The sequence below is a fragment of the Bombyx mori genome, chromosome 20 (assembly GCF_030269925.1).
Source record: "Bombyx mori chromosome 20, ASM3026992v2".
In the NCBI taxonomy this organism is placed as follows: Eukaryota; Metazoa; Arthropoda; class Insecta; order Lepidoptera; family Bombycidae; genus Bombyx; species Bombyx mori.
The window spans coordinates 120,011-136,242 of record NC_085126.1 but is presented as its reverse complement, the minus strand read 5'-3'; the positions used below and the strand labels follow the sequence as shown (position 1 = coordinate 136,242).

The 16,232-nt window shown below is 41.6% G+C and overlaps 1 protein-coding gene across 2 annotated transcripts; it reads left to right on the top strand.

The window, feature by feature from the left end:
* Window positions 1-309: 309 nt before the first annotated feature.
* LOC101747211 (glycosylphosphatidylinositol anchor attachment 1 protein) lies at window positions 310-15,981 on the top strand. 2 transcript variants are annotated; one of them, XM_062674212.1, is made up of 16 exons: window positions 310-463; window positions 574-803; window positions 1,605-1,931; window positions 2,672-2,786; window positions 3,178-3,270; window positions 4,687-4,904; window positions 11,333-11,452; window positions 11,853-12,012; window positions 12,262-12,552; window positions 13,191-13,305; window positions 13,569-13,659; window positions 13,816-14,053; window positions 14,133-14,534; window positions 14,770-15,055; window positions 15,170-15,344; window positions 15,770-15,981. In XM_062674212.1, exons 1-16 carry the CDS (start codon window positions 412-414, stop codon window positions 15,881-15,883), a joined length of 3,027 nt encoding a protein of 1,008 aa, XP_062530196.1. In that variant the 5' UTR covers window positions 310-411; the 3' UTR covers window positions 15,884-15,981. The 2 variants fall into 2 exon arrangements, with proteins under 2 accessions (XP_062530196.1, XP_062530195.1); XM_062674211.1 differs by having other exon boundaries at window positions 15,170-15,981.
* Window positions 15,982-16,232: the final 251 nt, after the last annotated feature.

The window sequence follows — 16,232 nt, the reverse complement described above, 5'->3', positions numbered from 1 at the left end:
AACTAAGACTACCTGTACAGTGGGAACCAGATACTGACACACTATATATGTATTATAGATATATACGATTAAATAGAATCACTCATAAATATTAAACACCCAGAAAAAGAGCAAACAAACCGTCCTAAAAGTGTTTGTCCGATGTGGGACTCGAACCCACGATCCTCGGCCCAGCAACTGCATCACCCAGTCAATCAAATGTAAGATAACGTCTCGGGTTAGAATTAATAAAAATATACTAACTAAACATATAGCGTAATTCAGATAAGATATAGACGATACTAATGTTGACGGATATTACATTTGTTTTAATTAAATGTTAAATATAAAAATGGTCGTGGAGTCCCAGACAATCTCAGTGCAAGTGGCCTCGTGTGGCGCTGAGGACCGACTGCAGAGACAGCTGCGTACATGTGCGCCATGATGAAGGGAAAACTCATACAATATGCGTGCACGGTCGTTTGTGAGTTTGTTTATGAGTTCTGTGGGGCTCCGTGACGCTACCGTATCCAGCCACGGCGGCCACGAGTCGCGCTGCTCTCACTAACCTAACGCCTAACTTTTTTGTTTCAGTGACAATACCCTGCTTCCAAGCAGCCTTCACCTTCGTCTGGCCATCATATGCCATACCCGCGCTCCAGAGTGACCGCTCGCCTTTGGGGTACAAGATATCGGAGAGAGAGGCCGGTCTCATCAGCTCTTGCACCATGCTGAGTCCGATGATAGTGACCATGTTCGCCGGAACGCTCGCCGATGTATTCGGAAGAAAGAAGATTTCAGTGGCGTGTGGCTTCATCATTCTTGTTAGTGCTTTTGAAGTGATTGATTATCACTGGTGGTATGACCTCTTGTGAGTCCGCACGGGTAGGTACCACCACCTCGCCTATTTCTGCCATGAAGCAGTAGTGCGTTTCGGTTTGAAGGGTGGGGTAGCCGTTGTAACTATACTGAGACCTTAGAACTTATATCTTAAGGTGGGTGGCGCATTTACATTGTAGATGTCTATGGGCTCCGGTAACCACTTAAGACCAGGTAAGCTGTGAGCTCGTCCATCCACCTAAGCAATAGAAAAAAATAATTAAAGTCGAATACACTAGAACCTTGACATGGTCACCGGACGCACCCGAGCCCGTAGACCGCGCGGCGCGGACGCGTGCGGTCTGGCGCTGTCTGCTGACTTCAACACTACAAGTGGAGCCCGAAGTGGTCCGTCACAGCCGACGGGCCACTTCGACCACCAGATAACATTCACCAGCTCATGGCATCTCAAGCCAGCCGGGACCCTCTGTTAACCCGTGTGACTTAATAGCGGGAGCAATAGCCGCTTCGGTTGTTTCCTGTGTTCCTCACGTGCACAACCGATCCTCTAAGGTTGTTATTGGCAGAAAAAATTTTTAAGAGGGTGGTGGCAAGGAGTACATAAAATACAAATGTGGATATCGTCACCTACACTCAGACACGAATCTTAATCGTCATAACATATAATATATATGGGCTTGCTCACCCGTCACACCGGAATGAGCCCCGTCCCAACCTAGCGGTAGCAGCTAGACTTGAGGCGCTTAGTAGAGAGTTGCTTTATCGTATTGTTTGTCTTGTTCAAGTCATCCTGGATACTAGTGCTCACGGCGAAGTCAGCAAGCCAAATCCTCATAGCTCGACTGATCTGCGGACTGGCGTTCGGTTGCAACATCATTGTGGTCATCATGTACATCGGCGAGCTGTGCCAGACCTCGACGCGCGCCACCGCCACCGTCATCATTACCTTCTTGTTTAGCATTGGAGCCCTGGCATCTTACTCGCTGGGCTGGGTCTGTTCCTATGAGACCGTGTGCTATTTCTGCATCACATTGTCCGTGATCTACATTATATTCATGTTCGCCCTGGTTAAGGAGTCTCCGGTGTTTTTGGTCGGCAAAGGACGGGAAAAGGTGAGGATGATCTGTCAGTTAAAACTCTAGACTTAGAAATAGCGCCGCTGGCGCGTGTTATCGTGGCCACATCGGACATTACATTAACTTGTTTCTTTTGTGTACGGGTCATAATCCCTACTCTATGGTTCTGGATTATTGGCATTCACATACCATTGTGTTAGCCCGTTGTTCTTCTGGACAGCATGTTTTTTTCATCGTTTAGATAAGTAGCGTGCTGATGGCCCACTAGATTATGCCGACTTGGCTATGTCCCGAACTACTTAAGTACTTAAATTGTATAAGGCAGTCGACACGACGTCTATTTATTTCTTTATTGTCATTATATAATCATAATTATGGAATGCATCAGAATGATTAAACAATACTTAATTGCGTTTTCTGTGATATAATATGAAAACAACCTTTAAAGCCCTTAATCTCTTTTGAAATTAATATTTTAAACGGTATATTATTCAAAACTGAGCTCTCTTTTCACTGAATGATAGATTTTGTCTGAGAAAAATCTTGTTTTCAAACTAAAGAGTTTTTAAGCAAAACCTTTAACATTTAAAAAAATGTTAAAGGTTTTTCTCTCTAAGTTCTCACTAAAGTAGGTAATGAGATAAAATATAAAAACAATTGTTTTCCTATAAAACCATGTTTAATTATGCACACGTTATAAGTAATGGTCTGAGAGGCTCGGGGCCCGGGCCTGCGAGATGATTCGTTCAATTAATTAAATGTCGCTTTGCTTGTAGGAAGCGTTACATTGCTTAGCGTTTTATCGCGGCGCGTCAGTCGTTACGGAACACGTCTTGGGCGAGCTCTCGTACATGCGCAGTCAACACAACCAGAACAAACAAAATCATCCCAGTAAGTTCTAAGATAATAATATGATATGAAACTCGAAAGATAAAAAAGTCATATTCACTTTTATTTAAACAAATCAATGATATTTGTTTCGCTACCGGCACTCTGTTTTTCTATGTATACATTTTGGTTTATCTAATCAGACAGCAACCATCTCTTTTTTTCACAACATAAACACCATTTTAATAGAGACAGCTAACAAAAACGCTTCCGTCTTATAATGGTACAGACAGAGTGATTCAAGCTACCTTTGTAGATTTATGTGAGCCTGGTACAAACGAACGTCAGCGGAGCATAGAATGTCCGCAAACGACGAGCTTCGTCGTCGCCGTCGTCGGCGGCGTGGTCGGCCGTTAGGGTGGGGGGTGATTAATTCTTTGCCTTTTTTATTCAGTTGAAGAAAATGTACCTCAATACGAAACCGAGAAGTTAACAGAAGAAAAAACAAGTTTGCCGCAAGAAGAAACAAGTGCATGGAAATTGCTTTGTAAGTGTCCTACACTTATTTAAACTTGCTTTCTGTGTAGTTCTTCGTCAAAATGAAGACACCATTGTTAACGAGCTAGGATGATAAATCGGTGTGAGCCTTGTTCTCGATGTAGACTTAAGCTGAAATTGTTAGAAACCTCAGAAAATCAAATTCCGTACCTTGTCAATTGAAAACTAAAAACTTTGACCCGTCGTGCTTGCTACCTTTTGCGTGATGTTTGTTAAACATTAAATTCCTTAATGGATATTTCAAATAGCCAACGACTGTATCGATAAAAGCAAACCTTTTTGGCTTTATGGTTTCTTGGTAGTTTGCAATCGGTGTCAACGCTTAACTATCTACATACAAAAAAAGCAGCTTCAATTAATTAATTAGGTACCTTGAAGAATTTCCTCCTACCTACCTGCTACGAAATGCCTGAGATAAATGTCTCGTGGCCACAAAGTGACTGCAGCTCTACTACGTAGTAGGCAAGGAACAGTCATGCGATGCTCAAATTTAATGTGCTATTTGCAAAATATTGACAGCACATGAAAAAGTGATGAAAATTATAAAAATACATCACGGATATAAGGGGTACTAAGTTTTCATTTGTTCATTTATATATATTTTTTGGAACGAAGTTCCTTATCGCGCGTTGTGAAAGGGGGCTAGACGGAAAAAATTCTTACGAAAAGTTGTCACGACACTTTTTAGATCCGTCATTCTGACCAATCAACGTGTAGGCGCTTATCGCGTGACATTGCTCGTATCCGATTGGTCCGCGTAATGAGTACAGTTTCTCGAGATAGCGTTTCAACAATAGTAATTTAGTTCATAGCATTGTTTTTTTCTTCTTCATAATGCCGTAATTTATTATTATAACTTAAAAAAAATAATTACAATTCCTTCACTAATTAATCGAAAGGAACTTCGTTCCATCCGGGTGTCCCTTGACACCTCTGAAGTTTTTTATTGCTAGGTGGGTGGACGAGCTCATAGCCCACCTGGTGTTAAGTGGTTACTGGAGCCCATAGGCATCTACGACGTAAATGCGCCACCCACCTTGAGATATAAGTTCTAAGGTCTCAGTATAGTTAAGACGGCTGCCCCGCCCTTCAAACCGAAACGCATTACTGCTTCACGGCAGAAATAGGCGGAGTGGTGGTACCTACCCGCGCGCACTCACAAGAGGTCCTACCACCAGTAATAATTTCATGTTTATTTGATATTTTTTAAATTTTGAACGCATATTTCCTTACAACATAATATACGTGATGGGCTTAATCAACAGATCAAAATATCAAGAACGGCATTTGTAGTCCATCAATAATCGTGTGGGTTCGAATAATAACTACATTCTACATTTGTTCTTCGCGTTTTTTAGGTTTAAAAGTAGACGATTCAACACATATATTTGTGTTGTGTTTACAGTTGCATCAACATCATCACGACGAGCCCTCATCAGCATGGTGTCGATCATGGTCCTGACGGTCTATATGGGGATGGTCAGCGTTCAAGTGTACGCCGCACAACTATTCACGAAGATGGCTCCGAATATTTCACCAGATCTCTGCTCAGTGATTTTAGCTCTCGTCTTGGTGGCCTCCAGCTGTGTCGGCACATTCACGATGGATTTGTTTAAAAGAAGGGTGAGCAGAGCGCCTGACTCAACATTGTACGCAATGGCTTGTTGACTTGTTGTTGTCACACATCCACGCGTCGTGTTGTCCTGGTACACGTTTAATGTTCTACTAGATGATGGCCGAGCTTTGCTCAGTTTTATAACTGAACAGATAACGCTATCTTGTTGTGTCTTTAAAGCGCTTAGTTGCCCTCAATTAAGAAAAATAGTATTATTAGTGGCCAATAGATGTCAGGATTATTGAAAACACGAATAAAACAACATTTTCTGAAAATAAATCGTAGCTAGATCGATTTATCGCCCCCGAAATCAGATTCAGATTATATATAAAGATTCAGATTATATACCTAGTCAGGTCATAAATTCTGTCACATGTTTAATGTAAAATAATTGAAACGAGTTTATTCATTATGTAACCATTCATATACCAAAATGAACTTAACAAAACATAGATTCTTATGACACTAAAGTTTATTCAAAATGACCTCCGTGATTTTGAATACAGGCCTTCAATCTGCGCGGCCAGTCGTCTATCGCAGCACGAACGAGGTCCATGTCAATATCGGCGGCTGCCTTAATCAAGGATGTCTTGAGTGACTCCAAATTGGGATGAGGCTTTGAGCACGCCTTTTCCTCCAAGTGTTGCCATATCTTGTAATCTAACGGATTCAAATCTGGACTGGAGGAGGGCCAGTCTTCGTGCCGGATGAAGTCGATTTCACGCGCCGCCAGCCAATCTTGTGTGTTCTTCGCTCTATGAGCTGGCGCCGAATCTTGTTGGAATACCCAGTGCCTGTTATTGAACATGGTATGAGAAACAGGTTCCACAAGGTTCGTCAGGACTGTATTTTGATACACAACTGCATTCGTTTTTACACCTTTCTCACAAAAATGTACCTCTGTTAAGCCCCAATAAGAAACTCCCAACCATACCATGAGCGAGGATCGAAAATGACCTCGTTGGACACGCGGAATACGGTTGCTCGCTTCTTCACTACTGTGTGCGTACACCTTATCATTTTGTTTGTTGTAGATCTCTTCTATGGTAAAAATTTTTTCATCCGAAAAAAGAATTTCCCGAGATTTTTTTCCGCGTAGGTACCGCTTCAACAAAGCGCGGCATCTCTTCAGTCTCAGTTCCATTAGACGAGCATTCAAACGATGTCCTGTTTTTCTTCGATATGCCCGATGCCCTAAGTCTTCATTTAACACCCTTTTCACCGTGGTTCTGCTTAACCCCATCTGAAGGGCCAACAGTTTCTGCTTACGTTTGGGATTTCTTTGAATTCGCGCCTTCACAGCTTTTATCACTGCTGGAGTCCTAACAGACCGAGGGCGACCACTTCTTGACCTGTCATCTACACTAGAGTCTTCATTGTATCGTTTGATGGTACGATAAACGAATCTTTTGGTTATATTCAAATTTTTCAGTATGTTAAAAATTTGAATTGGCGCGTAACCGCAACGATGCAACGCAATAACTGCAACACGGTCTTCTTTAAGCGTCCACTCCATATTTAAAAATGAGTAGGTAAAATTCTAAAAGTATGTACCTATACATTTTTATTTTCATGAACAATTCGAAATTCGAATTCAATAAACTTTTATGTGGCCAGCATTCTAAAAGAAAAGTTTTTACTGTGTGACAATACTTATGACCTGACTAGGTATATATGTCGGCGCGCGCGTCATGGATGGCTAAGCGGTAGTTTCCGTCATTACTCGTATTTGGTTGAACTCAGTTTATAAAAAGTCAATAAAACCTTTTGAATAATAATTATTGAAACTCAACACACACAACTTTCACAATGACAGGGTAAACCGACAGTTTTGTTCCACATACCGACAGACCGACTGCCAGAGACTCACTGACTGAGACGGACGGACCGTCTGATACGGACTGAATGACTGTCTGACACGGAATGCCACGACTCTTTTTTTTTTCTACCTAAGCTGGTAGCCTGGAGCGGCTATTCCAGCGTAACCGTGGCTAGTAGGTGAGCTCACGGGGCTCAAACTTGACGACGATGCTAACACGAACCCTAGCAAGAGCCGTGCTTCGCAGAATCTACCACCGGATCGGAAACGCGACCCACTGAGAAGATCCGGCGAGAAACTCAGTGGGCTGTGTCTGAGAGTTAATTTACTCGTCGAGCCCTTCGTCGCAAGCGACGGGTTCGACGAGAACGGTGACCGGTGCTTGAAGTACCTAAAAGCACCGTTAGTGGATCGGGAGGATCCGAGATGACGTGTTTTGGGCGACGTCGACTGCTTTCCATTCTGTCGGATCGGAATGTGCCACGACTCTGTCCACGTACCGCCATTTTATATTGTGGCGTTACGGAGTCTACCCTACATTTTGTGATATTTATCAAACAACATTTCATCATTTAAAATAATAGTCAAAACAACGTCTTAATATTACTAAAAGTCGTTAACCACGACATATAATAAATTATACAAGAATTGCTCGTTTAAAGGTATAAGATAAGAAGATAATTTAATTAATTTCGTCCTAAGATTGTTTTATTATGAATCCAAAATGTTATTGAAGATACACGTGAAAATTTAGATAGAAATTTAAATTATCAAGTTTATTATATTATCTATTATTCGTACATATTTTGATGAACATTTCAGATATTACCTCTTCCCTCTTGGGTCTATTCCTGTGCTCTACTCGCTCAGTCGCTTGCTCACCACAAGTATGAAGTAATGTGCGAGATGAACACGGCATGTTGTACATTGTAAATAGCATTTAATTTTGTCTCATAATCAAGAACTAAAACTGTGGACAGCTGTCGTTGGTTTCGAGCTGCGCGCGTTAAGTAATCGGCTGTTGATAATTTCAGAGTCTAATGATCTGCTCGACGCTCATGTCGTCCTGGTGCATGGCCGTGCTTGGCAGTCTGCTGCGCTGGTCGTGGGCTTCGGACTGGGCGGTGACGCTCGTCGTCGTTATTTATTGTTTCAGCTATCAAGTGGGACCAAATAGCCTACCGTTCGTGTTGACATCGGAAACTTTCGGCCCCCAGGTGAATAAAAATATTTTTTGTCGTTATGGGACTTATTGAGCTTCTTCCTTTGTCCATGGCAGACGACTGCTACTTATAATTAAGCTTTTCTGAAAGAAAGAAAAATCAGATTACTGTATATTTTACTAAAAATTGACTAGTGTATAAAAATCTGGATTATATTATGTTCACAGACTAGAGGTGTGGCATCTCAAGTGGTAGTGACATCGATGTTCTTATCAAATTTTCTACTGTTGATACTTTTCGGACCTGTCGAAGATCAGATAGGCTTAGACGGAACATTCTTCCTCTTTTCCATCATTGGATTTGTCACGGTGATATTTACATATTTCACAATGAAGGAAACCAAAGGGATACCGTTGGACGAAATTCAAAAAATGTATGAGAAAGGATTTTTGTATCGTGAAAAATAAAGTATTTGAATAATACGGATGTAACATAATTTATATCAAATCGTGGGCGACAATAAGTTGATGCAGGCATAATGAGGAACCTTTGGCACGCGATTAATCTTGCAGCGGCCCTAAACACCTGCTTTTAGTTACTGACATCACGATAATTGTTTGCTTGTTTCTAAGGCTGTGTCTAATGTCTTAAATTCATTAAATAGCCTTCATTAAGCAACTCTATACTTATTAGTTAGTTATCGTTTTCAGTTTGAACTTACAGCTGTGTATCCACGAGGAAACGAATTTGGGGCATTTAACGGCCAGGGGCCCATCTAGGTTCGTTGACAGCAAAATTTCCGGAGATGTAATCAACGTCCATAGTTAAAATCCACAGTCCCACTTAACATTTGTAATCTGACAATCTGAGCCACCGAGCCGGCTGTTATCAGCGACACAACCACCCGGGTCCTCGATCGGTGGGCTATCTGCGCGGGTCTGATGCCGCAATATGTAATTCCCGGGATTGATGAACCGGAGCCGCCAATACCAAGAGTTTTTTTTTACTTGATGGGTGAATGAGCTCTCAGCCCACCTAGTGTTAAGTGGTTATCGGAGCCTATAGGCGTCTACAACGTAAATGCCGCCATCCACCTTAAGACAAAGCTTCGCAAATTATAATTTTGCGGGTTTGATTTTTTATTACACCATAATGTTCTTTTACCTTGAAAGTAAATCCTGAATATTTGTTAAGTACGTATTTTATTAGAAAATTCAATATTTGAAAAATAGTACAGTAGCATCGCTTGATACGAATGCACTGGGCTTCTTATTCTTTATGTGCGGATGTGGATCGGATGAATTCATTAGGTATAGGGCTTCGACAGCGACTTTTCACTCGAATACGACCTGCTATACTGCGCTCAGAAATGCGTTGCACGAATTTTTGGAGTGGAATCTAAACTGCTCGTCGATTACAGTACTCTATGAGAAAACAAAATCTCAGAGGGCTTTATAGAGCAGATGTTTGTATGATTTGCCCAAATTAACAAGTCCTTAGTCATATTTTTTATAAAATACGCGATATGGTTGCTTTGTTTTGATTTAGATGATTTAGATAATTTAAGAAATGTTTACACAATTGGCTCAAATCACCCCAAAGTTGCGTAAATAAAAGTACATTAACTCCCTTCATCTAATTTATATTATATTTATTTCATACCACGGCCCATTTCACTGCCTTTCCATCATTCTATTTCACTTTTTTTTAAAGACATCGCATCCGCCTATGCTATAGAATATCGAAACTATGGGATATATTCCGTTTACATGTACAATGGAAGAATCAAGAAAAAATCTGACAGCTGACATTAAATACAAGCTATCAACAAACATTTCAAATAATTTCAAAAGTAGGTGTAGGTAGGTAGGTATTTAGAAGTATTTTCAATCAGAAACTGGCTTCTTTTAAAGAATATGATGCATAGATTGATTTATGAGTAATGAATAACCAACTACTATTAATATAAACATTTTGCTATAAGTTTATTGCAAATTTTAAATATAAACTTAAAAAATGGGGCTTTTGTCAGACCCAGAGTACGGTTCGGTAAAATGGGTGAGGATTCTAAAGAAGGTTCACAGGCCGCTTTGCTTCCTTTGTTATGCTGTGGCCCTAGTATGGTTCGTGATGTTGGCTAACAGAGACTTTAATAATGAGACTTATTTTTCTGAAAATGCTCTGCTTCCTGGGCTCGTTACCAACGAGTTCAACGGCGAGTATGCTGCAAAGCAGTATTTGACTGAATTCGAGCAGGAACTGGAGGTGAGTGGCTAGTACAAATAAGAAATTAAATAAAACATGGAAACCTTTCGGCTTGTAATCCTACAAATAAGTTAGGCAGGCAAGGTTATTTTTTACCATCAGCTGTGAGGTCCATGTGAAGTACCAATTTTTCTTTTTAAACTAACCTAACTTCTACATAGTTTGTTTACTAATAAAGAATATTAAATGTCACTACTAACAAACAGATGAACAGGCTTAAGTGTAAACAAAAAAACAATCAAGTACATTAAAATTTTTATACATTATACTTACAATGATTATTTGTTACTGTTCTTGGTAGGACAGTACTGTTTTTAAGCGCTGTCATTTTTTCAAGCATAAATGTCCTGTTTTTTGTTTATTTGTACTGTTTTACAATGAAATTAAAGATATACTCAAATTAATTTTTGAATGTAAAAATATAGTATAAATGCATAATATAATATAATAAATAAGTTAGAAAATAATGACTATTAGATTAGATTTGTTTTTTCTGTGTACATTAACTTTGGAACCTTTAACATAAAACACAACCTGCTTTTCTAATTGAGTCAACTAGTATAAACATTTATTGCTAAACATCATGTAAAACTAATTACTAAAAACTAGTAACTAAATACTAAACTAAATACTAAACTGACTTATACTATAAAAACATATCATAAAACACATCATGTTCAACCCTAACAGATAAGTACAGATCACTGTTTTGGCTGAATATAGTCCATATTAAATGGCCATTGTTTTGTAATAACTGCTCGCGTGTTAATACACAATATTTTTTATAGGTTTTTTATTGCTCCTAGTCCTGTTGTTTGATACAAAAATAAGGTTCACCGTAATTATATTAGAACTAATAGTAACTTATTTGATAATGGAACAGTCAGTTTTATAAATAAAGTTCTGTAGTGTCACCCTCAGGATTAAAATGTCCATGACCTAAAGTAAGATGCCGTTACCCCTTATACCAAACAGTAGTTATCTAACATGCATGGATTAATGAATTTCCACTCCCTATAATAGAGGAAACTTATATTTGTTGCATATGGAATTTTCTTTTTTGCATTAAGCTCTAAACTTGTTGAAGTTTATTATGTGTACTACCAATCAATCAATGTCTATTAAGTTTTCAACAATATGTCTTCATAAAGTAAAGAAAGCAACTAATAAATAATGTTATGAATTGCAGGAAAAGTATTATGACACAGAGAAGATACCAGTCCCGTGGCTGGTGGCCAAGATGTCTCAGCTTCACCTAGAGGTTTACACACACAACTATACACTAAACTACCCTTTAGGACAAGGTCAGGTAATTATTGGGAATTAGTTTACATTGGTCTGCTAAGCATCATATGCACCGGTCATTTAATAATGGCAATAGGTTGCAAACACAACTATCATGCTTGTTCACAGTCAGTAGTTACATCTATCACCCTTCAAGGTCTCATATTGGAACATTAAAGATATCTATGTTTTTAACTTTTCCAATTGTAATTTTAAAATTAATGTATTGTAAATTAACACTTTAAAGTTAATTTGTTAATGTAATATGTGTCTATATAGACTCCTTGATGCAAAATAATGTCAAATCTTATACTTCTGTGGATATATTATGTAACTGCAGGAAAGTGTGTAAATAAAGTAAGTGAAAATGGTTAAAGCTGAAAAATGCAATGTTTTTGATTTCTTTCTAACAAAACACCTTTCAGATTTACAAAGGCACAAATGTGTATGGCATCCTTAGAGCTGCTCGTACTCCTTCCTTGGAAGCTCTAGTAGTTTCTGCTCCATTCAGACCCCTGTCTTCACATCAGAAGAGCACAGCAGCTGGAATTGCATTAATGTTGGCTTTTGCAGAGTTTGCTAGACGTTAGTATGATTATTTTACTTTTAAACAGATGCATAATTACTGTAACTTTTCTCAGTTTATCCATAATTAGATTTGATAGGAAGCTGTTTCATCATTTGTTAGTTAGATAGGTAACATATATTACCAGTACTACGGGTCTGTGTGTGCTGCCTTGTCAAATACTCCACTACCACATCACTAGTTTCAATTTAGTCCACATACTGGCTTTTAAGTAGTTGTTTATTTATTTTATGTTGTAATGTTTCTAGCACAAAAATATTGGGCCAAAGATATAATCTTCCTTGTAACGGAACATGAGCAACTAGGAATGCAGGCATGGCTAGAAGCTTATCATGGCCTGCAAAGTGACTCTGAAACATTTTACACTACTCTCGGCAGTTTTTGGAAGCCTGGTAGTTTTGGTCTTGACCTGACTAATTTTTTCCCTGGATTTGACTGGCTTGGGAGTCACAAGAAGTGTCTCAACCCTGGACAGTTGAAAGCCAGGTCTGGAGCAATTCAAGCAGCTATTAATTTGGAGTTCCATTCTCCAAAGATAAGTGAGTACCATTTTTACTATATTTTCTACCAGCATGTTGCTCTCCGCTGTGGCTTGATCTAGTATCTAAACATGTGGATAATTTTAAATACATATAAAATAATTACTTGTGCTACCCATAATAAGTTGTGGGTACTGTGAGAATAACCCAATATGTCAATAACGATTACAAAGTTTCAAGTCAAACTTAATGACAACCAAAATCATAGAACTGAATGTTGTCATTAGACAATAGTATCCTTCAGTATGGCTATTGGACCTACTTTTAAACTTTTTACTTTTACATTACATTTTAAAGTTTTAATGAACTTATGTGCTCTGACACAAGCTGGTTAACACACCATGTGACCATGTCACATGTATGATATGACTTTAAATTAAATAATGTGTCTCGTTTTTTATTAAAGTAATCTTCCTACAAAATTGAAGTTATTACAAAAATAATCAATACGATCTGGTATTTTAATGATTTTAAAACAGAATAAAATACTAATTCTCAAAAATAAATAATCAAATTATTGTTTTACTTGATTCATTAATATACATAAAATTCATTTTTTAATTCTTCTTACCAGGAAAGTTAAATGATCCATTAACATCAACGCTATCATGACTGGAAAATACTTACATTATTTTCAGAATATGTTGAAGTCAAAGTGGAAGGTTTGAATGGACAACTACCAAACTTGGACCTGGTCAACTTGGTGCACAAGCTGTGTGTGAAGTCCGGTATACACCACTCTTACAAGAACAGGTTCGTGCCACGCAGCGACTGACCGAGCATTATAAATACACACACACACAACAGAGACAACTTCTTCACTAAAAGTTCAACAACTTCAGTAAAAGTTAAATCTAAATATTAACCCAAACCTATTTGACACGTAATAATCAAATTAATAAAATCAAAAAACAATATTGTTTCATAAACAATAACACGTTTTCTGAATCAACCTGAGTGCGACTTGAACCCGCGACCTCTGCTCGGCTCGGCTCATCTGTCCTCTCATGTTTCAGCTACTCCTGGGTCCGCAACCGAAATAAAGTGGACGACTGGGTGAACAACATCTGGACCATGGTGGGGATGGTCAGCACGCAACTGGCCGGGGTATGTACCGCGCCGCCCCCACGGGCCGTCTGTGTCTGCAGCTCGATCCAGTGCCGTCTCAGTCTGACTCTTCAATTGACCCCGAGCTAGACTGCCAGCGCTTCATGCTGCACAGCTTAGTAGATTTGGAAAGTCAAGGACCGTGTCGCTTCTCAGGTCCCCAACGGTAACCACGGGCTGTTCCACCGGTTCGGCATAGAGGCCGTGACCCTGGAGGGCCGGGACTCCTCGGACGGGCCGGCGCCGCGCGTGCACTCGCTCTCCGCCGCTAACTTCCACCGCCTCGGCCTCGCGCTCGAGACCGTCCTCCGCTCCCTCAACAACTTGCTGGAGGCCTTCCACCAGAGCTACTTCTTCTACATGCTGCCCGCCACCGATCGGTTTGTGTCCATCGGTAAGAATTAACCGCTCTAGTTATATTCGAATTCTTCAATTCGCGACATTATTCTATGCCCGGTTGCTTGTGTGTGCAGGCCAGTACATGCCCAGCCTGTGCCTGATGTGCGCGGCCATGCTGCTCCGCGCGCTGGCGCTGTGGGTGGGCGTCCAGCCGACACAGGAACGCAGCAGTCAAGCTGAAGACCCCGTAGACTCGGAGGCCAAAGAACCAGGAGAGCGACCGCCTGAACGACTATCAGAAAGCTCAAACCAGCGAGTGCACAACAGGAAGACGATCAAAGAAAAACATAGTGATTCTGAATCTGAGATACCAGGAGAACAGGATGTTAAAGAAGTAGTACAGAGCTCAGACGAAAGGGTCGCGAACAGCCAAACCCAACTAAACTTCAGCATGGTCAATGTCGGTGCCAACTATCTGTTGGTGCACGTGCTGGGGTACGCCGCCATGAACTCGCCCGTCCTCTTCACGCAGCTCGGTGAGTGTCCCGCGCCTCACACTGCGATACTAACAGAAGCAAAGAGATCTAAAGTGAAAATCACAAAAACTCATCAAAATTTTTGCTAATGAATCCGGGGGTAATTAAAAAAATATATTGCGAATACTACATACTTCTCCGAACAGAAATAGGATTGGTATATTGAGATCGGACTCAAATACATGACCGACTTCCATGCAGTTTGAAATAGTCAAGTCCGTGTTTCATTTTTCAGGCGCCAAATACTTTAGTCTGCCCTCCGAGGTGTCGGTGTACTACGGCCTGTGCGTGACCTCCGCCGTGCTGGTGGTGGCCGCGCCCGCCCTGCCGCGCCTGCTCCGCCGCGGCGCCCTCACGCACGAGGAGCTGACGCTGGTCAACATCCTGGTGCTGATCGAGCTGTCGACGCTGTGCCTCGCGCTGGGCATGCACAACTTCCCGCTGGGGCTGGCGGTCGCGGCCCTCTACACGCCGGTCGCCCTGCTGTCAGGAGTTGTAGTCCGAGAACGGGGCTGGATAAGGTAGGACGGCAGCGGCAGGTTCTGGTCGCCCCGCAAACATCACAATCTGAATGCCACCGTCACCTTGATTCGCGAGATCTAATCTCGGTTGTGTAATGTAATGGACGTCCGCAGCGTGTGGCTGCAGCGTGCTGCGTGCGCCGTGCTGCAGCCCCTGGGCGCCCTGACCGCCGCCATGTGCGTGTACAGCGTCGCCGTGTACGGGGGGGCCGAGGGGGCCGCAGCCGCCGCGGGGAGGGGCCGGGACGCCGCCATGCAGGCCGTCATGTTCGCCGTGGCAGATTCCCTGGTAACTCGCGTTGTTAATGTTGTTGGTTCCACGCCGGTCGTACTCGCCAACGCTCGGACAGGCGTGCGTGTGTTCGTGCGTAGTGCGTGTATGTGTGTGCATCTGTGCGCGCGTAGTGCGTGTATGTGTGTGCATGCGTGCGTGTGTGCGTGCGTAGTGCGTGTATGTGTGTGCATCTGTGCGCGCGTAGTGCGTGTATGTGTGTGCATGCGTGCGTGTGTGCGTGCGTAGTGCGTGTATGTGTGTGCATCTGTGCGCGCGTAGTGCGTGTATGTGTGTGCGTGCGTAGTGCGTGTGTGCATGCGTGCGTGTGTGCGTGCGTAGTGCGTGTGTGCATGCGTGCGTATGTGCGTGCGTAGTGAGTGTGTGCGTGCGTAGTGCGTGTGTGCATGCGTGTACAATGGTACAGCGGCGACACGTTGCAGATCTACGGCAACTGGGTGTTCAACGTGGCGGCGTCGGTGCTGCTGCCGGTGTGGGTGGTGCTCTGGCAGATCGTCTGCAACAGCGTGGAGGGGCCTCCCCCCGCGCGCCGTTGACCCCAAGATGCTAACGACAAGGAGTCTTGAAATGGCGAAAATTACAATTGTTTTAATTAATGTTAAAGACTGTTTTAAAAATAAAAATATTTAATTAATATTCTTTTCTTAAAAAAAAATGTATCAGAAAGGAAATATTAGCTGTTGGCTTCCGCACCTGCTGTCCGCACCCTTATTGTACCCCGGGCATGCCCCCCGACCCGCTCATGTCGGACTCCGCCCAGGTAATGTCCGGGCCCGCTGTCGCTGCAAAAACTAACGGAGAACATGGCGCCTAAGTTTTTTGGGAATTCAACATTTTTAGAATTGTAAATAAATATTTCAATGTTTGTAATGAAGAAATAAGTGA